The sequence below is a fragment of the Cenococcum geophilum genome (genome assembly GCF_001692895.1).
Source record: "Cenococcum geophilum 1.58 unplaced genomic scaffold K441scaffold_34, whole genome shotgun sequence".
Classification (NCBI taxonomy): Eukaryota; Fungi; Ascomycota; class Dothideomycetes; order Gloniales; family Gloniaceae; genus Cenococcum; species Cenococcum geophilum.
Genome location: NW_027137592.1, coordinates 644416 through 667458, shown reverse-complemented (window position 1 = coordinate 667458; position 23043 = coordinate 644416). Strand labels below are relative to the sequence as shown.

General features: G+C 45.2%; 4 protein-coding genes across 4 annotated transcripts; 2 read left to right on the top strand and 2 right to left on the bottom strand.

The window, feature by feature from the left end:
• The first annotated feature begins 9953 nt into the window (after positions 1 to 9953).
• K441DRAFT_640612 (uncharacterized protein) lies at positions 9954 to 11147 on the top strand. The gene has a single exon (XM_067646623.1). The coding sequence runs from the start codon at positions 9999 to 10001 to the stop codon at positions 10884 to 10886; it is 888 nt and encodes a 295-aa protein (XP_067501508.1). The 5' UTR covers positions 9954 to 9998; the 3' UTR covers positions 10887 to 11147.
• Positions 11148 to 12292: 1145 nt separating this feature from the next.
• On the bottom strand, positions 12293 to 15351 carry K441DRAFT_571708 (Ste11-type MAPKK kinase; the record flags this gene model as incomplete). Its single annotated transcript, XM_067643994.1, has 4 exons — positions 12293 to 14767; positions 14822 to 14979; positions 15029 to 15102; positions 15161 to 15351. The coding sequence occupies 4 exons, from the start codon at positions 15349 to 15351 to the stop codon at positions 12293 to 12295; spliced, it is 2898 nt and encodes a 965-aa protein (XP_067501507.1).
• A 2247-nt stretch (positions 15352 to 17598) lies between these two features.
• Positions 17599 to 19616, top strand: K441DRAFT_679227 (uncharacterized protein; the record flags this gene model as incomplete). The annotated part of the gene is made up of 3 exons (XM_067651241.1): positions 17599 to 18339; positions 18399 to 18501; positions 18556 to 19616. The coding sequence occupies 3 exons, from the start codon at positions 17599 to 17601 to the stop codon at positions 19614 to 19616; spliced, it is 1905 nt and encodes a 634-aa protein (XP_067501506.1).
• Positions 19617 to 20604: 988 nt separating this feature from the next.
• On the bottom strand, positions 20605 to 22442 carry K441DRAFT_663676 (P-loop containing nucleoside triphosphate hydrolase protein). The gene is made up of 7 exons (XM_067649233.1): positions 22291 to 22442; positions 21626 to 22231; positions 21469 to 21485; positions 21250 to 21418; positions 21085 to 21183; positions 20971 to 21026; positions 20605 to 20902 (listed from the first exon to the last, which is right to left on the bottom strand). The coding sequence occupies exons 1-7, from the start codon at positions 22375 to 22377 to the stop codon at positions 20878 to 20880; spliced, it is 1059 nt and encodes a 352-aa protein (XP_067501505.1). The 5' UTR covers positions 22378 to 22442; the 3' UTR covers positions 20605 to 20877.
• Between the last annotated feature and the right edge of the window lie 601 nt (positions 22443 to 23043).

Genomic DNA, 23043 nt, shown 5'->3' with positions numbered 1-23043 from the left:
CTATATATATGTATACGGTTATAAGACCTATATACTAGATAAACGAATTAAAAGGGGAGATAAACTAGCTCCTTATATATCTATTAGAATGCTTGTTTGGATAGTGACTGTCGATTATATAAAGCAGACTACGTGGTCTATATACTAATAATCCGAACAAAAAGGAGCTCTTGCTGCACCCGGCCCAAAAAGACCAAAACCAACCAAAAGAACCCTGAAAAACACCCAGAGAATCCCCCTGAGATGCATGCATCGCAGGGGAGGCATACGTCGAACGACGGTGGCTCGCACTCGCGCGCGACCGCTAGAACTACGCCTAGCAATGGCCCTCCATAATAAAGACAGGCGAATACCACACTATAAAGCGGAAATACCTCTATTAAGAAGGCATCTGATAAAATATAAAGCCTATTAGACGCGTCTAGTATCTAGAATTGCGGGGGAGTAACTATTAGCTATAACGAACTAATGCAACTAGTAGAATAGCTCCGCCAGTCTAACGAACCTTAGGCGCCCCTCCAGTAAACCCTTAATTAAATCCTTTAACGGCTAAGTAAAATTAAAAATAAGTATAACCCCCCTTTACCGGCGAACCGTACCTAGGCCGCTATAGCTGCGCTTTTACAGCATAGGGAACCCACCCCCCTTAAGTTAATAACTAGGTATATAATTATAATATAACCAAATATAGAATAAGCAGAGGGGCTTAGGGGATAATTAGAAACAGAAGTCCTTATAGAGATACGTAAAGAGGTTTACGATGCTATTATAGTCTAACACCTTAAGAGCGGAGATATTAGAGTTACCCTAAAGGACTAATAGGTAAAGGAACGAGCCGTAAGGGTAGGGGATAGGCTAGGAGAACGTATTGGCATAAAAGTACTCTATAAGGATTACCTAGCTAAAGTCCTAGTGGTTCCTATAAGCCTTAGGGTAGAAAAGGGACGCCAGGTGGACAATATAGTAATTATATAGGAGATAGTAAGATAAACGGAACGCCTTATACTAGGACTTAAAATTACCTAAATCTAATAGCTTTAACAGGAAAATGTAAACCAAGCATATAACGAGAATAATAAGAGGACACGAGGGTTACTAGAGACTTGCTAGGGAGACGCCAGACAAACGCATAGCTCCCTTATCGTTAGTATATATACACCAGGAATACAAAAACTCCTTATCTAAAAAGGAATAATTATAAATAGCCTTATATATAATATAAGGCTCTATAACCACAGACTACGCCTAGAATGATACTATTACTATATATAATAGGGATACACCTAATCTATATGCGTAGCATAGGTGTGCTACGGCTACTGTGCAGGCCCCTATGATATAAGATATTACTTAAATTAAGACTAAATAAAATGCGTAAACTGCTACTAAAGCACATATAAGGCGTGGGAGAGAGAAAACTGTATTAAATATAGGAGACGGAAGGTAAGGGCTTAATAGCTGCGGGAATAACTATACGCTAGGTTATATAAATAGAAATAACAGGCGATAAGCTAGGGGGACGCAGGTGCCTTCCTAGCGTTTCCTACCTTTAATACTAAAGGGCTAGGCCAGCCATCCTAAGCCTTAACGGGCCAGAAGCGACGTTGTGTGATATTACTAGACTAAGTAGGGATATAAGGGTCACAGGGGATATAAGGGAGAGGACGCCCCGTAGGAAGACCCCTATGGACAGCGATAGTAGGCTTAAGACTAGGATAATTAAGAATTAGACTTAATGCGGCAAATATAACATTCGTAGCCAACCTATAAAGGGTATATAGCCGACTAGTAAGAATAGGGGAAGAACTAGTAATAATAACAGATTTAGATATAGAAGCGCTAATAGGAATATAAAACACGGGAATAGAAAGCTCTATATAAAATAAATAGTAATTAGGGTGTAGATATAAGAGATAGAAGCTCTAAATATCCTAGAGAAAGTGGAAATAGAAAAAGCGAGGAATAAAGGAGAGTTAAAGGACCCTTGCTAGGGGTCCGCCACCTATCTATTATATAGTATAACTGCGGCAATATAAACCACCGCCTTGCAAGGCCCCTACTAGACAGTCTAGACCTAGAGAAATACTATATCCTTACTATATAAGAGCCGTATTATAATACCTTTATATAATTAATATACTGCCCCTAAGGATTCCAGCTCCTATATAAACTAAAAGCAGCCACACGCGTATGCTTTATAATTAGTAAGGCTATTAGCCTATCCTTATAGTTATAGCAGGCAGTTAACCTAGATATTATAGTTATAACAATCCAAATATATAGGGGACCGGTATAAATTATTAATATATATAACCCTAGGGTCGAAGGGGTCCTATAAATAGAGAATATTATATCGGTAATAAGCTTACTAAAAACCGAAGGTATAGAGTCTATCCTACTAGGAGATATAAACCTCCACCACCCGTGGTAGGGGGGTATCCATGTTGCTGCAGATTAATAGTTAGAGTGCCTACTAAGAGCTATAGATATCTAGGGCCTTAAGCTAGCTACCCCCCTAGGAGCAATTATATGGCAATAAGGCACCGCTAGAAGTATAATTAACTTTATATTTATAGACGAAGGCCTATACTAGAGACTTAAAAGGTGCAACCCTAAAGAAGAATGGGTACTTACCTTAGACTATATCCCTATCTAGATATAGCTAGACCTAGATACTAAAGCGTAACTAAATAGAAAAAGATACGTAATAAGGAAGCTTAAGATAGACAGTTTCCTTAATATAGTTAAATAATAACTTTAAAACCTAAAAGAAATCTACCTAATACCAAACAAGCGAGGCTTATTGGCTACCTCCAAGGAAATTAACCGAAGACTAGAAAGGATCCAGGCAGTAATTAAAAATAGGCTAGAAGAGCACTGCCCGATCTTAAAACTGGGCCCCTATGCGCGATATGTATAGTCTACATAATGCGCAGTTCTGGTTGCCAGCTAATAACGAGCAAGAAGGAAATATATAAGCAGCCACAACCCTAAAGACGAGAGATAATATAAAGACATAAGAAACTAGCTAAAGAATACCCTAAAAAAAGAAGCAAGGAATAACTGGAGATAGTTTATAAACGAGCATACTTCTAACCTAAGCCTCCCCTATAATAAGGGCCTTTGGGCTATAGCGAAATAGGTAAAGAAAAAGGTAGGGCGCCTAGNAGAANACCTATACCTACTACCCCTANNAAGAGNAGGAGAATTATAGGCNATAAATAACAANNATAAGAAGGTAAAGATCCTTATAGAAAGGTTCTTCCCCTAACNAGCTCTAGCAGACCTTAGTAATATTACGGGTAAAACACTGGTAACTCGCCTGTAGGTTAACAGCGACATAATAATAGAGGAAATAGCTAGAACTATTAGCCGCCTTTTAAATAATATAGTACTAGGACTAGATAGGATTCTAAATAAGGCCCTAAAAACCTATAGGCCACTTATAGCACCTTAGCTTATAGATATAGCCAGAGTATGCTTTACTATAGGCTACTACCCGCGACTTAGAAGATCTATAATAACGGTTATCCTATAAAAAGAAGGTAAAGTAGATTACTTAATCCTAGGAAGCTACCGCCCTATTGTCTTAGAAAACACCCTTAGTAAGATCTTAGAAAGGGTAATAGCGGAACGCATAGTAGACATGGTAGAGGAACACGCCCTACTACTATAAAGCTAAATAGGGGTAAGAAAGAACCGCTTAACACTATTAGCACTTACGCTACTCGCTACCACTATTAAATCTGCATGGGTAATGCGAAAGGACTTTATAGTATTAATACTTAGCCTAGATATTAGTGGTGCCTACAATAATATACCCTATAAGCGTCTCCTATATATCCTTAGGGTAAAGGGCTTCCTAAAATAGATTATATAATTTGTCTAAGGGTTTATAGGCCAGAAAGAAATATTATTAGTCTTTAGTAGATACTAGAGCCCCCCTATTGCAGTTGCAACAGAAATACCATAAAAATTACCTCTCTCGCCTATACTCTTCCTTTTCTTTATAAGCAACCTGCTTAACTCCTTTAAGGAAGGGGCGACCTAGGGGATAGGCTTTATTAATAATATAAACCTAATTACATATGGGCTAACAGCCGTAGAGAATTATAGAACACTAGAGAAAGCCTATAATACTTATATAGAATGGGTAAAACGTTATAGAGTCTAATTCTTACTAGAGAAATACTAGCTAATCCATTTTATAAGAAAATACAACTAATCTGTAGATCTCTAGTATATAATTCGTATTTAAGGCTTTAGGGGTTAACCAGTTTAGGGCCTAAGGGTATTAGGAGTATGGGTAGACAGTAAGCTCCGGTAGAGCGTATATGCGGTATAAGCGGCCCGTAAAGGCTAAGCACAGTTTATCGCTTTATCTAGGATTATTAATTCTATATAGGGTCTATACTTCTAAAGGTTACGCCTACTATATATAGCAGTCGTTTGGCTAACCATAACATATAGATCTAGTGTTTGGGCCATTAGAGAAACTAAAAAGGGCCCCCCTAAATTACTCCTTAAACCACTTTAAAAGGTCTAAATAGCCTGCCTTTAGAGTATTATAGGCGGGTACAAGCAAACGGCCACAGTACTGCTTGAGAAGGAATCTAATATTCCCTCCCTATAGTTATATATTAAAGCCGCTATAATATAAAGAACGTAAAATAAACGTAACTCTAATGTTATAAAGTATATTAAGACACGCCTAAGTAAACTATGAAGGGACCCTAGGGTGCCCTATAAAAGAATAAACCAATAACCCTAAAGTAGGGAAGAGATATTAGAGAAATAGGTAAAGAAAGCAGAAGAAGAATAGTACCGCTTTAGGGCCTAGGCCTATATAGAGGAGGAAGGGAGACGCGTAAGAGGTTAGTAAAGATAATAGTAAGACAGAGAAAGGAGCTAAAGTAGAACACGTAAGAACGCTAGGAAACTATCTACTGTAATATAATACTAGTTAGACTAACGCTAGAGAGGTAAATAGGAGTTAAAGGTACAGAGGCTGACTTAGGCAAGATGAACCTAAGCTATAGTATGGTTAACGCCATAGGGGGTAAATACTTAAGGGCTTTAAGAAGGCCTAATAAAGGCAGAAAATATAATAGCAATACTCTTAAGAACAGGAATAATAGGACTAAAAGATTGGCTTTACTAGGTGGGTATCCTAGTAGGTAGCCTAAGATGCGAATATAGCTAGCCAAGACAGACACCAAAATACGTAATACTGCTATGCCCCCTACACACTAATCGAGAAATAATGCTCTTAGTAGCTGGCATAAAGAACTATAATATACTACTCTTAATATAAAAAGGCCTTAAGGCGGTTACCTAGTGGCTTATTAGTTAAAATATGCTAAATTAATTCCGGGTTGTAAGGGAAATGGTAATAGAAGGCAAGGGGGCGAGCAGTAGGTGCCCCCTAGTAACTCTACAGTAGTAGAGTAAAAGTTTATAATACTAGCGCGTCCGTAGGCTTGTTACGGCAGCAGTGGTTCCTAAGGAGGTTAAACAGTAAGGTAGTAGAGCACCATAGGCAACTCGTAAGCGCTAAGTAGGCGAGTCCTAAAAGGCGGGGAGATGGATTATGGGGTTTTCTCATTCTTCTTAAATAGAGTTTTCTCCCTATATGTAAATAAGGAGTAGTCCGCGTAGGCCCAATAGGGATCTAAATCGGATGTTAAGCAATGAATTATTATTATATATCTATTAGATATCTAGTCGGCTATAATTTAAGTAATATCTATTGTATCTAGATTCTAAGCCTTTGCAAGGTTATTTAAACTAGAGATGTTATATTTAACAAGACCTTGTTCTATAACCCTAAGGGTTAAAACATTAACTACCTACCAAGGGAAGTGTTAGAAGACACCTTCTAGACAATCTATCTACTAAAACCTCTCTATAATAACGAATCTAAAGACAAATCTATTCTATATACCGTTAATTAAATATCTACCTTAAATGTAGATTAAACGACTACCCCTAAATCGAACGATTCGGCAGAGCCTCCTATAAAGGATACTAAGCAGTTACCAACTCTTAGTAGAACGATATCTCCAGATCTACTAGAAATAAACACTATACTAGGAGGACTTTAAGACAATATCCTGGATATAATTAAAGCAATCCCTACCTAGCTAAGCTCCCCAGAACTATCTAATAGAGTAATTAATATAGCTTTATAAGCTAACGAAGTCTCGGCTAAACCGTTTGCCAACTTTATCCTACCAAAAGGATTAAAATAAATTCGACGTTAAGTGTATATAGCAGCACTAGCCAATCTATCTCCCTTATTTAGTTACTACGCTAGATTCGCCATAGGCCTAGTAAAGGACATCGACTAAACTAGATCCTTATCTCTATATTAGGACAATCTTCCTCCTAAACTAAAGAATCTTAAAGAATTAAGAAAGTATCCTTTGATTACTAGTTTCTAAAAGGCTATAGAAAAAGAATATAATGACCTTAAACGCCAAGGGACATTTAGAATTGTACTAAAAGAAGAAGTAAGCAATAAGCAGATCCTTTTATTAAAATGGGTCTTTAAATATAAGCTTAATAGTAACGGCTACCTATAAAAGCTTAAAGCTAGACTATACGTCCGCGGAGACCTGCAGATTATAGAGGAAGAGACTTATGCAGTAACCCTAGCTGCTCGAATATTCCGTGCTCTTATGGCTATAGCAGCCGCATTTGATTTAGAAATTCGACAGTATAATGCTATAAACGTATTTATAAACGCTAAGCTTAGTAAATTAATCTACTGCTACTACTTAGAAGGATTTAATTAAAACGGATATATCCTAAAGCTACTTATGGCGCTATACGGATTAAAAATCTTACCACTACTTTGGTATAAAGAGCTTACTAATATACTAGCTAAATTTGGATTAGAACTAGTACTAGGTACTAACTACCTATTTACCAATAGACGACTTATTGTCTTCTTCTATATAGACGATATAGCCGTCCTATTTGCTAAAAAGGGCCTTCTAAGACTAGAAGAATTTAAAGCTAAATTACTACACTATGTCACAGAGTGAGTATAAGCGACGATAATATATAGCAAAGTAGATATTATTAAGCTATATATATAAACTGTATAATAAGATTAAGACATTACGTAAGGAAAGAAGGTAAGAAAATAGGAAGAAAGGGTATATATTATAGACTTAGTTGCTTAGTTAATATATATATAGAGTAGAATAGGATTTAGGTGGTAGTTTTAGCAGAACTTAGTAAAATATAGCAGAATACGGCAGATTGCCGTTAGATTGCTATAGATTGCGACAAATTGCGGTCTTATAGTTGGTCTTTAGTTACTAAGTTAGTAAAAATAGGTAAATGTGTATAAGGTGTTACGGAGATATCCTATAATAATACCCCCCCTTTAAACTTAAGCTTCTATAAGGTAGGGCTATAGTAGTTTTAAGTAGAGTTTATAAAAGTCTTCTATAGCTTATATAAGTCCTATAAAGTTAATAGGTTCCTATAAGGGCTTAGTAAAGCCTCTCTATTTTATAAGGTATATATATTAGCGTTTCCGCTTATTATACTTAATATTATTAATTCTTTTAATAAAGTACTTATTCTCGTCATCTACTTTAACTAGTAGGGGAGGGTCCTATATCTATTTAGGCAGGGCGTCTAATATAGGGGTAGTAGGGTAGAGGACTAACGGATAGAATATAGGGTAGATTTTAACCGTATTAGGGAGCTTTAGTTAGTAAGTATAAGAGGAAACAACCTTCTTAACTGTTAGCGACTTAGTTAATAGAGGCATGGGTATGGTAAGAGGGACGCGCAAGCCTATACGATTGGATTGTCTATAAACGAGAATCTAAAGCTAGGGAAAGGAAAGGAAAAGAAGAGTAGCGCTACTTAATGTTTTATAAGATCTTTGCGTTACGTAACCGCAATATGCGGCAATCTGTAATAACTTGCCGGTGCGAAGTTCTACTAAGTTCTGCTAGTGCCGTAATATTACCCCCCCCCCCCCCTCTTTAGTAAAGCCTACCTTTAGGCTTTATGTGTCTATATTACTCCTATAAGGCGTTTTTATCTTTATATTCTTCCAGTAGCCTATTATCTTCGCTATACTAGTACTCTATTTACTTGTCTAGGTACTTTAGGGGTCTTAGTTTATTAGGGTAACGGCTATAAAATTCTTAAAGCTTATAGGGACTACTAATAAAGTTCTATATAGGGTACTAGGTAGGGTCTAGGTTATAGCCTTTCTAACTAACGCGGTACTTTAGCGTTTTCCTTACTAATTTACAGGCTAGTACTTCTTTAATCTTCTATTTATTATCGCTACTAACTTAAATTAGTAGGGGAGGTTCGTTCTTTTATCTAGGCAATAGGTTGTTTATAGCTTTCCGTAGCTTATCCGGCAAGAAAATAGGGTAAACCTTAATTAAATCCGGGAGCTTTACTTTATATAAGTTACCTATCTTCTTAAAAACCTTATACGGTCCCGCTATTTAATAGTCTAGTTTATAGCTAGGCCGTTCCGTCTTTTAGTTCTTTATTATAACCTAGATTATATCGCCTATAGTAAAGTTGGGTTCGTGCCTATACTTATTTACCTACTATACTATTAATTTCTAGGCCTTTTTTAGATTTATATAGGCTATCGTCTAAGCTTCCTCTAAGCGCTTGGTGTACTGCTAGGCTTCCTTATAAGATAGTTTCTTATATACGGTCCGTGGTCCTTCTAGTCTATCCTAGTTAAAGCTTATTTAGAGTAAATACCCTATTTCTAGTTAGGTGTAAATCCCGTAAAGTTATAGGGTAGGGTCGCCTGGGCGTAGTTTATTAGGGGTAGTAGTTTGCCTTAATTATCCTAGAAGTAGTTAATAAAAGGCTAAGTCTCTAATCTAAATATTAATTTACAATCTCTATCTAGCCGTCTATTTAGGGGTAGTATACTATAAAGAGCTTTAGCCTAATACCTAGGATCTAGGTAAACTTATTCTAGAAGGCCAATATAAATTACGGGCTATAATTAGATACTATAGTATCTAGTAGTCCGTAAATGCGGTAGACGTAGTGTGGGAGGGTACGACCACTCTCAGATAGGAAAGTCACGGTGCTGTCTGTCTGTCTGTCTGTCTGTCGGTCGGTCGGTCGGTCGTCAGTCGTAATCAATCAGTAGGAAAGCAGTCAGTAAGAAGAAAGGAAAGAATGTATTCCGGTAGGTCGTGGTGTGGAGAAGGAAGGAAGGCCCAGGCTTAATATATACAGGAAAAATGCCAAGGCCCAAAGCAGTGGCCCATTTTACCCCACCACAGTAGTAGATATACAGTTAGGCTGCCTCTTTAGCATTAATATTCTTATAATAGGGGATTTAAAACGGGCGCTTGCTAAAGTGGTTAACTAGAATTACAACTATATTATATCCGTCGCGGTTTATAGGTAGCTTATAGAAGTCTATAGAGATATACTACTAGGGGTAGTTAGGTATTAGAAGAGGTTTTAATAGTCCTAAGGTCTTATCTTATAGAATCGTAGACCTATAGCGGTCCGAACGATAGTAAAATATATAATAGCTACCGGACGACTTAAGGCAGAACTGGATTAATAACCCGCCCACTATAGTTAAACCCCCCCCCCTTACGCTTCGACTAACCTATACCACGCACCCTTATGCTACTAGCAGATCTCGCTTTAATTGCTAAAGATAGGACAATAAACACTTAGAGGAATAGCCCCCTAAGACTACCTGCTACTAACTACCCACGAGATCTCGCAGAATAAGGTATTAGTAACATTAGGGAGTACTAAGTAAGGCATATGTACGGGCTTGTACGAGAATATGGCGAGACTAAAAGGAGCGAAAATATGTAATATAGCACTAGTGCCCTTTAGGCTTAGTGCCTCCGGGCGGAATAAACATCATCATCATCACCCCCTACCAACACCTTATAAGTTCTTCGTAGAATCTATTCCCATTTCACATTCTACCTTCCAAACCCCCGCCACTCATCCAGATGGCGTCGCAAACTCTCAACGTCCTCCTTACCTCCTTCTCGGGCCTGGGGCTCCCCCCAACCCTCTCTCTCCCGATGCCCTCCTCAAGCCGCATCAGCGACCTCACTGCCGTGCTTTACTCTCGCATCCCACAAGCCTCCACCAACCGCCTCATCCTCACCACAACCTCCAACAAGCAACTCCTCCCGCACTCCTCCGCCCCGCTGACCTCGCTCCTCTCCTTACCCAGCGATGCCTTCCTCCCTCTGCGCCTGTCCGCCCCGCTCTGCGGCGGCAAAGGCGGCTTCGGCTCGCAGCTGCGCGCCGCCGGCGGGCGGATGTCGTCGCGCAAGAAGCGGAACGCGGGCGAGAACAACGGGTCGTCGCGGAACCTGGACGGGCGGCGGCTGCGGACGGTGACCGAGGCGAAGGCGCTGGCCGAGTACCTGGCCATCAAGCCGGAGATGGACAAGAAGGAGAAGGAGGAGCGGCGCAAGCGGTGGGAGGCCGTGGTCGAGATGGCGGACCGCAAGGAGGACGAGGTGCGCAGTGGCAAGAATGCGAGGCTGGATGGGAAGTGGGTCGAGGATAAGGAGGAGGCGGAGCAGAAGACCAGGGATGCTGTTATTGCGGCATATAAGGCTGGGGAGATCAAGAATACGTTGGCTGGGAAAGAGAGTGATAGCTCCGGGGCTGGGTCAGAGGGCAGCGAGGGTAGTGAGAGTGAGGGGGATGGGGAGGTAAAGGCATCTAGTTCAAAGCAAGCGGACAAGCCTAAGACGAGGACGTTCTTTGGCTGGGACGAGGACGAGGAGTTTATGAGTGATAGCGAGGAAGAGGAAGAGCCGGAGCCGGAATCGATGGCAGTGGATACAGATGTCAAGGGCAAAGGGAAAGCGAAGGCATGATAGAGTTATAGGGCTGTATTATTCTTAAGGAGTTCAGGACTGCTGCACTTAGCGGGTGCATGATGGCGTTTTGAGAAATTTTCGATGGTAGAATACCTAGGCTCAAGTAACCTTATATTTTTCAGCTTCGGCATTCACTATATGCCTTTAGAAATGCCTGGAGACGTTCTGAGCCACAGCATTTAACAATACTCTGGCGGTCATAAACTTGCATTTTATATGAATATCTAGTTTGATCTCTCAAGGCCCCCAAGCCTCGGGCTCATCTCACAAAAGACGGCTCTTGCCTAGAATTAGCTTCGTGTTTTTCTATAAACAAAAACATATCCTTGACGTCCTCAAAATCGTATCATCGAATAGAGTCTGAGCGTCCCAAATCTTGCCTCACGAAAACAAACAATAAACCAGCCAGTCAAAACTCATCTCCAAGTTTCCGGATTGGTCAATTGCCCTCGTTCGACCCATCCAATCAGTGCAAACACCCACTTGCAACCGCTCAATCACGCGCTCTCAGCGGCGTAGATAATGCTAATGCACTACACCACCAACGAGCAACTATACTAATGCTCCTTCACCTCCAGACCTATGTCTGAGGCTTATCATCAAACACACAACCACACATCTTGCGCCTACCACCATCCTGCCTCCCCAGTATCGCAGCCCCCAAAGACCCTTATCAGCGCTACACATTTCCATCCTCTTGGAAGCGACGCCACAAGACGGGCCCAGCCGCGGCGCCCTGTTTCACAACAGTGCCGCAGGATAAAGCAGGAAAGCGAAAGCAACACAATTAAAACACAACGCATGTCATCACAAACTCACATAAACTTGCAATGTTAATGGGTCAACCCCACACCTGCCGTCGTTCCTAGTAATACAATAGATAAGAGGCCTCCAACTGCCTCTAAAAATTTCAACCCCGAGATCGGAATCCCCACCTCCCCTCCACTACTCTCACTGCCTGCTTCGAGCTTGCGCTGGACGGGCAGGATGCAGAAGCCCGGGCATCTTCTCCCCTAGATAAGAAAAAAGGTAGGTGACTATAACTACACACTGAAGAAGCTCCATGAGATAGAAAGCTAGTTTTCCTAATAGAAGGGATAATAAGAATGTTGAAGAGGCGAAGAACCATTCCTCCAGAGAAAAAACGCCCGGAGTTTCCTTTCCCAAAGCGTTGAAATTTTTCGCCGCTCTTTTTGCATGATTTCATTTTCGTTAATGCCCTCCCCTTATCATATCTACCACCCTATTCATTAGAAAAGCGAGAGAAACGGAAAAGAAAAAACGCCGTTGAGATTCCCTATGCCCTGCCAATGCAATCCCAGCTGATGCTCGCGAATTTCCGCTCTGAAACAGTCTTAAATCGTCCTGCGAAGTGAAGTTGTGTGAAATTAAGCCTGATCGTCTTAAGCTCGAGGGTTGCAGAAGGGGCTACCGAGGAGCTCCTCAGCTGTTGGGCGCATCTCGTGGTCGATCATGAAGGTCTGCTTGAGGAATGCGCGCGCATCTTCGCCGGCGTTTTCGGGTACGGTTGGGGATGCGTCGCCAGAGCCACCGATCTTGAAGATCGCTTGCAGTTGCGTGCAGTTCGGGTGAGGATGGCTGCCTGTGAACATCTCGACAATGAGACAGCCGAGCGACCAGATGTCTGCTTTACGAGTGTACGCGGTTTGGCGGACTACTTCCGGTGCCATCCAGAAGACGGAACCTTGCAGTGAGACGCGAGGGTTGCCCTTCTTTCCATTGCCTGGGGTGCTGAGAAGGCTAGAAGCTTCGACACGCTTAGAGATACCAAAATCTGAGATTTTGACTGAACCTTTGTTATCGACAAGAATATTAGCGCCTTTGATGTCGCGGTGAATAATATCTCTGGAGTGCAAATATGCGAGACCTGTCAAGATCTGGCGGACGAAGTTTTGGATGAGCGATTCACCAAGCGGGCCGTAGTTGACTAGCATAGTCGCAACCGAGCCACCAGGGACGTATTCGAGGAAAATGTTGAGATGAGATTCATCGGAGTTGGAGCCGAGATATTGGACGATATTCTTGTGTTTAAGATCGCGGAGAAGACCAATCTCATGCTTGAGCGCTTCAACCATATTCGTCTTCCTTTGATCAATCTGAGAAGCACCAGAAGTGGACGGCATCTCAACTTGCTTGACGGCCATGAGCTCACCAGTAACAGCGTGCAGAGCGAGATAGACACTGCCAAAGGAGCCTTGTCCGATGAGTGCACCCTTCATGTATTTGACGTTCTCCCAACTGTCTTGCTGGAGGTACTCAGTGAGCTCCTCATCAAACTCTTCGCCGTCCTCAGCGATGGCCTGAGAAAGACGTTTGTTGAGTGAATCACCATTTTCAGTTCCAACGCTACTGCTGCCAGCAAGGCTGCTACCACCGTCGTCGAAATAGGATTGTAGTGTTGTATGGCCATCAGGATCAGTGACAGCAAGGGTGTCGGAGCCGCTATCTCCGCCAAAAGAGACGTAAGACTTGCGATTTGGCTCAAGAGGTGACTCCTCTTCCAGCGGCTCAAGTACCGATGAAGCAACAGAATCACGATATCCTCCTTGTGATGGCAAGCCGAGTCTCATGACAGAGAGTGGCCGAAGAGGCCGAGCTGCGTTTGCGCCTTGAAGCCAGGAATCAGCGATGGATGGAAGAGGTGGAGCGTCTCGAAGGCTTGAAGCGACACTAAAGTTGGACGCCATACTAAGGCGACTAGTTGCTCGACTGATTCTGCGTGATCGGCGAACTGACATTCGGATAGTTTTGTCGATTTCTTCCTTCTCGACGTCTGGGAAGTATGATGTGAGGTCCGAGGTGATCAATTCGCTCGGAGGTCTGGCACCGTAGAATTGCTTCAGCTTCCGTGCACGAGCGCTGCTAGTTGACTGAACACTATCAGCACGCTCAAGGTCCTGAACAGTTGAATTAATATGACGTTCACGCTCTCGAGCCGATGCTGGAGACAACGGGTAGCTGACTGCAGCCAGGGACTCCCCTGTGATCTTTTCAATCTTCAATTGACTTCGGTTGCTCGCTGGGAGGATAATATTTTGACTCTGTTGCAGCTGTTGTTGCTGATAAATATTGGCAGCAGTCTTCAATTGGTCATCTTCAGGTTCACCAGTGTGAATCTTGCGGAGAATGAGTCTGCCTTTCTCCATCCGGTTTCGGTCGGTACAAATGCGAATTAGTTCAATATCGATAAGTCGGCGACACAATGCAGGGTTCGGTTCGGATCCGTCAAGAATATAGAAACAGTAGTTTTTCACATGTGCTTCGTTCAATTGGCCTTTTCTCAAAGTCCTCAAAATGATATCTTCAGCAGTTTTGCATCCTTCGATGCTTACTACTGACGAGCGACCATTATCAAAGATAACTCTAATCAAAGCTTTATCTGGTGGGAGAATACTGCTGTTGGTTGCACTGTCCAGGCTTGGACTAGCCCTCACATGGTGAGCGAATCTAGCAGTTTGCGGAGTTTCTGTCGATGTCGGTGTCATTCTCGTTTGGGTCACATAGCGGGCTGTTTGGGGGCCATCTTGAGCTCGTCCTGTAGTGGAACCTGCACTGAGGGGATGACCGAAATATGAACCAAAATCCTTCTTGGCGCCATCCTTTGGACTATTCGCGCCACCATAGCGTTGGGAACGAAGACCACGATTTTCTTGATCCACAAGAGGTGATCCCGGCCGCGAGGGAGACTTTGAACCGAACTGAAGTGCAGAAGCATAATTGAGTTCTGCACCAGTGATTTGACGTGACATGCGCTTGTCTGAACGTGAACTGGGTATCGAACGAGCCGAATGAAGCGGCCTAGGTGAACCAGACGAAGGCGGTGTGTAGGCTGGGTTGTCGAGCATCGCTAGAGACTGCTGTTATTCAAGTTAGCTTACTCGTAATGAGGTATACTATGACTGCTGCCTCACCCTATTGGAGCTGCGTTTTGACGCTCTTTTGTATTCCCTATTTCTGAAGAGCTTTGCCTGGGTGCCAATGCGAACTCTATCGCCAATCTTCTTAATGCCCATATCCTTGAGGTGAGTTTGGTCCATCTCCATTAGATTCTCGCCATTGATATGGTTCTCTACATTACGGTCAGTATCCAGACAATTAGTCGAGAATGTTTCACGAACTTTTGAAGAGCTCAATATATTGCGGGCAATTAATACGTCGCAACCAGTCTCCAACCTTGTCCTCGTCCCAATGTCTACAGAAATAGTCAATACTAAGGTCTGGGAACTATCCCGAGTTGAGCTATATCGTACCTCACAGAATCAGGAGTATCATAGCTTTCTGAGAACTCCGACTCGGTCGGAGACGCAAAGAACGCATGATCCGATCTTGCAGCTGTTGCGTGGACTCGATAATTCGACAGGCTTGAGGCATATTGAGAGGACTGTCCAGATCCTCCGAGCGTGGGTGCCGGGTAGGGCGACTTTGATGCTAGCATGGCCATGTCCAACTCGCAGGAATTCCGTAATATCCTAAGATATGTATCTGAACAAATATGCCTATCCGGTTATAAGACCTGCGTTCCTCCTCCGTGAGTATTACTCGAGTCCGATGATCGGCGTTCAAAGGCACATGTTGCGAGGCGGCGTGGCTATTAAGCAGCGAAGCAAGAAAGAAAGAATTCCAGGGCAAATAGATGATGACAGCCCCAATTATAGACGGAGCTGGTACGAATCGAAGCGGCTGGTGGACAGGAGTATGAGGAGGCCTCGAAATGCGGAGGATGGCAGAGTGCGAGGTGACACGAACCCGAAGATAGGGTTGCAGCTATCCGGCGGGATCAAGAGTGCTTCGACGGCTACCGGCGTGAGGAGTGAGGACTGGAACAATGTCGAATCGCGTTCCAGTCGACTGAGATGATGGGCAGAGGAAGTTTCGTAGATTCGGGCAGTTGAAACGGGGATGGCAGGTGGTTTTACAAGGGCGTCTGTGCCAGCAGCCAAGCTTGTCTTTCACTATTGTGGCTGAGGGTTTCTTTATCAAGAGAAGGTAACCGTCGTCGGCGGCAAAAGTATGAAGAAACAAGTAAGCCGTCTCAACGCGAAACAGCGTCACGAGGACAGTAAAGGAGAGAAAATGGTGGACTAGAGAGAGCGAGGCTCTTTGGTGAGCGAGAGAGACCGGCGACCAGACGCTCACTCAGATTTGACAAGCAGCAAGCTGAGGCGATGCCGGGAGCATCGGCCAATCGCTCGTCACCGCCCACCTTCTGCGACGCTGGGCAGTTTCAGATCAAGACGCGTATTTTGCCTCGCAACTCCTGATGATAAACACCACTGGTCGGCGGGCACGGCCGGCCAGATGATGATGATGGAGCCCTGGCCATTGTTTTGCATTGCTGCAGCCTCCGTGCAATATATATCTGCTCGTGTATATCTTAAAAAAAGCGTCAGCCAGCGTCCTTGCGACACAGACCGCTACCCCTCTGCCCAGAACGGCCATTTTCTAGCTCAAAATAGCCCTGCTGCTGTACTTCACCACCTTGGTGTCCAAGCAGTGCATATTCCGGTCATGCGAGGCACTTGAGGGCGATTAGCATTAGGACAGCAGCCCGGCAGATTTCTGTGCGGCTGCTCTCACAGCTTCTGTCTCACTGAGCAGGCCAGAAGGCAGCTGGGTCGCAAGGCCAGCAGCCGCTGAGTGGACGGAGGGGTTGACTCCTGCCCATAGCCGCTAAAGGAAGCTGGAGTCAGAGCAAATCCAAGTGTCATATAGGCCCGCAATCAGTCTGGCTTGTGTCTGTGCCTGTTCCTGTTCCTGTTCCTGTTGGGTCGAAGTTTCGAGCCTGCCAGGCCGCGTGGAATCCCTGGGGGGCACTACCCTGGGAAGCATCATAACTTAAAGGCCATGGCGAGGACGGCTTCGAGAATTTCACGTCATGGCAACTGGCCGTGCGCTGCCTCAGCACAAATGCCAGAGATGGGTCTTGAAGCCACTATGTCACCTGTTTGAAACAAAGGAAGGGAAACGTGGAGGAAATTTCCGAAGCGTAACAAGTTCACACGACGGCCAACNCATGCTGTAGACCAGGCTATCTGGAGACTGTACTCCCCTCCGTTCCGTGCTGGAGAGCACGCGCAATTTGTCGCGGACCTGGCGGGCTAGATGCCCAGAATGCGGGCTGGGCAAGATTATGGGCTGGTAGGAATTGTAAGAGCTGTTAATAGCTACCGCTACCAGCAATTCCCCTCCCCCCTGGTACCCTTTCCCCAGGCATGTCGAAGGTCTTGGCGATTCCATGATGACGCCAATTCCCTGGCTCCCATTCTTCCCATCCATCATCCATGCCGCNCATGTGGCGCTCGAATTCGCCAGGTTCTGCTGCATCCCGTCGCTCTCTGCTTCGAAAAGCCTTCACCGGTGAATCCTAAAAGAGCCACTTCCATCGCCCTGTTGTGCTAGAAGCAAGCTGTTCGCTGCACAAGGCTGAGCTTAACCTACAATTTTCTCCAACCCCTCTCTTCAATCATATATCCCCCCGCTCGTCGACAATCCTCTACTTCCCTTTCGTCCTCACTCCCGCCCAGCCTTATCTGCATAATGATGCTGCAATCGTAGCTGCAGCCGTGATAGCGCTACAGACCCAAACCCACAGACTATTCTAACCAACGGCATCCGTCGGCCGAAAATCAACCAACCATCCGTCCATCGTCGCTGAAAACCACCAAAATATATGCGATAGCCTTTCGTCATGGCCTACGAAGGCTATCGCGGGTCTGCAAACCCGTCGGATCAACACCAGCCCCCCTATCCGGGCTCGTACGATATCAATCACGACCATAGATCCTACCAAAGCCCGTCATATGGCCAACCTTACGCACAATTTCCTCCGGAACCCCAGAGCCCACGGTCGCGCGCATCCTCCAACACTCAATCTGATGGCTCACAACAGCCTCTCTATGATGCAGTAAACTATGCCTTTAACAATTCCGACGCTGCCAGTCGAGTTGACCCAGCTCTCATTGCTCAGATCACAGAGCAGGTGAGAAGACAAGTTCTGGACAGCTTGAAATCAACTGGTGTTGGAGTGACTCCTGCAACTCAGCCTTCTCCCCGTCCACCGCCGCAACAATACATACCACGGTCGCCTACAGCTTCCACGACAGCATCTTTTCCTACTCGCAACGTGTACACTCCTCCATCTCCTACACGACACGAATTCTCTAGCCATGGCTCCAATTCCCCAGACTCGCTACATCATGATTCAATCCTTAACGGTAACGACGATGCTCCTACCCCAAGATACGAAAAGAACCAACCAACACAAGCATCCTATGAGAAAGCATCTCGACAAAGGCCTACAAACCTATCGAGGCAACCAACAGATGCAGAAGCCACAACTGTTGAGAAGATTTGGCAACCCTTATTTGACCCGACTGGACAACCAACTGCAAGGCTGGGACAATTCTTGCGTGGGCTAGCAATACACATTGTAAGCAAAACACTATCGGTAGTTCCGCTCGGATTCAAAGGCTGACCCATAATTCCTAGATTGATGATTATGAACCAGAGAAAAGCCTTGTCATCTCCCCAGAGAAGATGGAGAGGTTCTACGATGATGTCAGACTCCCAGATGAAATTTATCCTTGGAACAGTAAGCAAACCATAGTCAATGTTATTTAGCCTACGTCTAACCTTCCGTTTTTAGCAATCTTCGGAAAATTATCCAGTTCAGCACTCTCCAAGATATATCGAGACCTCAGATGCGAGCATCACTTGATACAAAATCATCATGCCGACGCTCCCCACATTCCAGCTCTCACACCCAATGGCTTTAAGACCTGGATGTCGGTGATGATTCAGGCGTATCCCGACCCGGAATATAAGCGCCTCTCAAAGGCTGTTCTGGACATGCCCATCAACAATGCAGACGACTGCAGAGAACGATTCCCTAAAGAGCTTCCTCGTCGGCTCTTCCCCAGGGAAGACAATCTGCAGGCTCAACAAAGATGCGCCGCAGCTCTGTCAGCTGATGGTGCCATTCCACTCCGAAAAGCACCCACCTTCCCACCACCACCCCCAATGGGTGCTCCAACAGGAAGTCTAGAACGTGAACGCAATCCTTATGGCGGCCAAACGGAATCCGCGGCTATCGATGAGGATGAGGATGACGTCCCACTCACGGTGCCTATCGAGCGCGAGCGCAAACCGTACGTATCGGCACCGGGAGGTGGCAAACTGTACGATGATAGTGGTATGAATTCAAATAATAGCTTGAAATTGGATACAGAATCACACCCACGGCACCACCGCTCGCAATCCTCAGCCAGCCAGAGCAACTGGCCACCTTCCAATAGTAAAACGTCCGACTACATTCCCTCAAACTCCTCCCGACACTACCACACAGGGTCTCATATGAACGGCCGACGGGCCCGTAGCCCAAGCTTCTCGAACTATGGCACTAGGTCTGATACGAATATCGTAGACGTTCCACCCTATTACTCTACATCAAACATTTATGATTCGGAGGATGATAACCGCAAGTTCTCCGTAGACGGTGATTCCAAGCGAAGCGATTGGGCAAGACGGCAGGCAGAGGACGATGCACCGGCTCATAGGCGAAACGATGGTGGATCTAGTGGTGGAGGTGGAGCGTACACATCTCAACCCCGACCAGTATATGATGATGAATATTACCCAGGAAGGAGTGGAAGTAATGGTTATGACAATAAGAGCTACGGTGGGCAGTATCTTCCACCAAGGTACTAATCAGAAATTTTTGGAGAGCATAAAGCATTTTAACGATGACGATGAAGACGGCCTGGCGCATGTTGGGACTGGATTGGGTAAGACTTATTTCGGACTACTTTGGTTTCTCAGGTTATCATTTCCCTTTGTGTTCCTCCAAGTTATGCGTTGACCACCATACCCCTTGTCACATTCTGTATACACGGAGACCGGAAACTGGTCGGGAGAGGTCTCTTATAGGTCCTCAGTCGCAAATTCTTACTTTTGGACGCTTTGGGGCGCTGTACAACACACTTTCACTCATCGCGTAGCGTGGCTATGCGCTTGGTTTTACACGGATTTGCATTCAAACACTGTCCTTCCCTCTTAATAGAAGGCTCAAAGTAGGTTGGATTGGATAAAGCCTAGCAGTGTCATTGTATTACATCACATTTTTTGCACCCCCTATAACTCTACAAGAATTGTGTCATGTCGTGCTCGCTGGCCTCCCGTCCTGTCATCTATCGTAATCCCCGAGCATTAGGGGAATCCATCACGCACCCACATCCCGCCGCATATCCTGCTCCCCTCCGTAGCCTTGCTCGCGCCGCATGCGCGCGGCATCCGCATCGCCCTCCAGCGCCTCCGTTCCCCTAAACCCGCCTTCCGTCCGCGCTTCGCCTTGGTTCACGCGTGCGTCGGTCTAACCGCCCATCCCGCCCTCGGAAAGTGTTTGGCCGTGGCGGATTTTCGCAGCGGGAGAGACGCCCTGGCTGCTTTCGGCGTTAGAGCCGGAGGCAGTGGTATCCGCTAGGTTGGTGAAAGGATCTGTGGAGAGTGTTAGTAAGAGAATAGGGATGGGGCGAGGGGAATGAACCACCTAGTTGGCCGCCGGATTTGGAGCGCGGCTCTGTAACTGTTTTAATGGTTTCGTACCTGGCGGGTTGGGGGTTAGTTGCAGTTTCAGGTAGTAATGAAGAGAGCTGAGGAGCGCATACCGCGTCGACTACCGCCCGGAGAGATTTCCATCAGGTTTGAAGGCATTTTGTGCCGAAGTTAGGGTATTTCAATTAGACCACGGGGATTGAGTATAATGAAGAGCAATTGAAGCACAGAATTCATGTGTAGTCTTTGGTTGACCTTGTTTACAGCAGCGCGCATGAAAGCGCTTGGGGAGCTCTGGAGCTCCTGCTTGCGCGAGTGATGATTCGCGATGGCATCGGTCGCCCAACAAATAAAACGAACGCCAAACGCTGAGCAAAACAATGAAATACATGTGCCTTTCCCAAAACGCCGCATGAGCCTAGAAATCCATCCCCATGAGAAAGCTGTGCGGGGAGTTAGCAAACGTGGCAGGTATGTGCGGCGTGAAATGGGAATTGGAGGAATGGAGTACCTTTCATATATTCGCATGAATTTGGCCACGAAGGCTTCGAGGTGGAATATTACTTTCTGTGTTTGGGAGCATGGGTTAGTGGAGTTTGGAGGAGGCTTAGAAGGAGATTCATACACTGCCCATGCGAATTCTGTGCTCGTAGAATGCGGCCCATTTAACTATCTCAGGTTTCAACGCTTCGTCGGCCTTCGGTATTAACTTGAACGTAAGAGTCTTGTGAAAGGATTAGCGGCAGAAATAAGGATTATGCGTACATAAAGGATCTAAATCATGACTCACCTTGAGGATAGTTGTTGGCGGTATGCAATGTGTCAAAAGATCATACAGCTTCGCCCGCACTTGCGACAACCGCGCCGGACTCCTTTCTGCCACGATCTCATCCGCGATTTGCGCGATCAATGCCTCCCAATCCGGCGGTGGAATAGGTGTCTTCTCGGTAATGTTCTCACTAGATCCAGCGTCAGCCAACAAGCACCCGAAAAGGGAAGAAATCCTCACTTCTGAGCATGCACCGCCTCAAACATCAACAGCGCCCGCCTCAAATTCCTGCCACTGTCCCTCGCGATCCTCTTATTCATGCACCGCCTCAAACATCAACAGCGCCCGCCTCAAATTCCTGCCACTGTCCCTCGCGATCCTCTTATTCATGCACCGCCTCAAACATCAACAGCGCCCGCCTCAAATTCCTGCCACTGTCCCTCGCGATCCTCTTATTCAGGCCCTCAACTTCCTTCCACCCTTCCTTGCCCCCAACCTTCTTCAACACCTGGCAGATCTCTACTTCCGTAGGCGCAGCAACCCGCACCAGCAGCGTGCGACTCCTAATGGGTGCGATGATATTGCTCGTCGAATTCGCTAGCAAGATCAACCGTAGATTCGGCGAGTATTTCTCCATAGTCCTCCTTAGCGCCGCCTGCGCATCCCGCGTCAAGTGATCCGCCTCGTTGATCACGACGACTTTGAACCGCTGCTTCGCCGACAAGTCCACCTGCTGCGTCTGTGCGACTTCCTTCAGCAGGTCCTGAATCACCACGCGATCATAGTTGCCGACGTCTGATGGTGTGATTTCAAGATGGTATACTGAGGCTACAATGTTGAATTCGAGCTTGCGGTTCGACGTTGTTTGGAAGACTCGCGCGTCGATTTTGATCTTTTCGACACCAGGGCCGTACAACTCTTTCAGCGTAGCGATAATGCGGGTCTTCTTGCCTGCACCAGAAGGGCCGTAGACGAGGAGGTGAGGGAAATCGCCGCTTTGTGCCTAGATGAATTAGTCAGATGTTGCTCATAGACTTCGGCGGTGAAATGGAGTGAGCTTACGAGGGCTTTTAGACGAGCAGAAAGATCATGATGATAGCTCAGAGCTTCTAGACTGCGTGGGCGGTGCTTATCAATGAGCAATGCCATTGTGAAAAAGTTTATGGCTTGTCGTATAAAATTTCGATGGTGCTGCGGGAGCCTAAGGAAGACGCGTTGACCGCGAAGTCGCGTAAAGAGGTCTTGGCAATATCTATCACATATCCGGGGTGGGGGGGGGGGGGGTCATTTGGCGCGGTTGCGACCGGGGTAATACGAGGTTAGGGCCACCCCTGCTGATAACGACACGAACCCCGCACGAGGTCGCGCAGCGACCGCCCCCGAGTACCCTCGCACGCGATTTTGGGCGAAAAGGTACATAATTTAAGTTTAATCGGTACTTCTAGGCGGTTGCGTAATATTACTCTAAATTTAAAATACTTATACTGTAGTGACCGAGACGCCTTAATATAGGACTGTACTACGGTTACTATAGTCCTATATTAAAGGCGTCTTAGTTACTATAATAAAATAACTATTTAGATATTCTTATAAAGCTAATCTAAAGAATACTGGCCTTATAGCTATTCTAGCTAGTTAATAGCCTATTTCTTATCTCTTGCCGTACCGTCTTCTATATACTATCTTATATCCTTAATTATTCTATAGCGATAGCTATAGAATATAGCCTCGCTGTTAACCCGCTAGTATGCCCCCTAGTAATAATTAAGAGCTTTAATTAGCGGCCTATTTACTAGCCCTAAAGTCTACTTAGCC

Excerpts from the sequence above, each read along its gene's own strand:
- K441DRAFT_640612 (XM_067646623.1), top strand. The coding sequence starts at position 9,999 with ATGGCGTCGCAAACTCTCAACGTCCTCCTTACCTCCTTCTCGGGCCTG.
- K441DRAFT_663676 (XM_067649233.1), bottom strand. The coding sequence starts at position 22,377 with ATGGCATTGCTCATTGATAAGCACCGCCCACGCAGTCTAGAAGCTCTG. Across the intron at positions 21,027-21,084 it reads ACAGAATTCGCATGGGCAGT|AAAGTAATATTCCACCTCGA; the intron begins GTATGAATCTCC and ends TCCCAAACACAG. Across the intron at positions 20,903-20,970 it reads TTCATGCGAATATATGAAAG|CTTTCTCATGGGGATGGATT; the intron begins GTACTCCATTCC and ends CTCCCCGCACAG.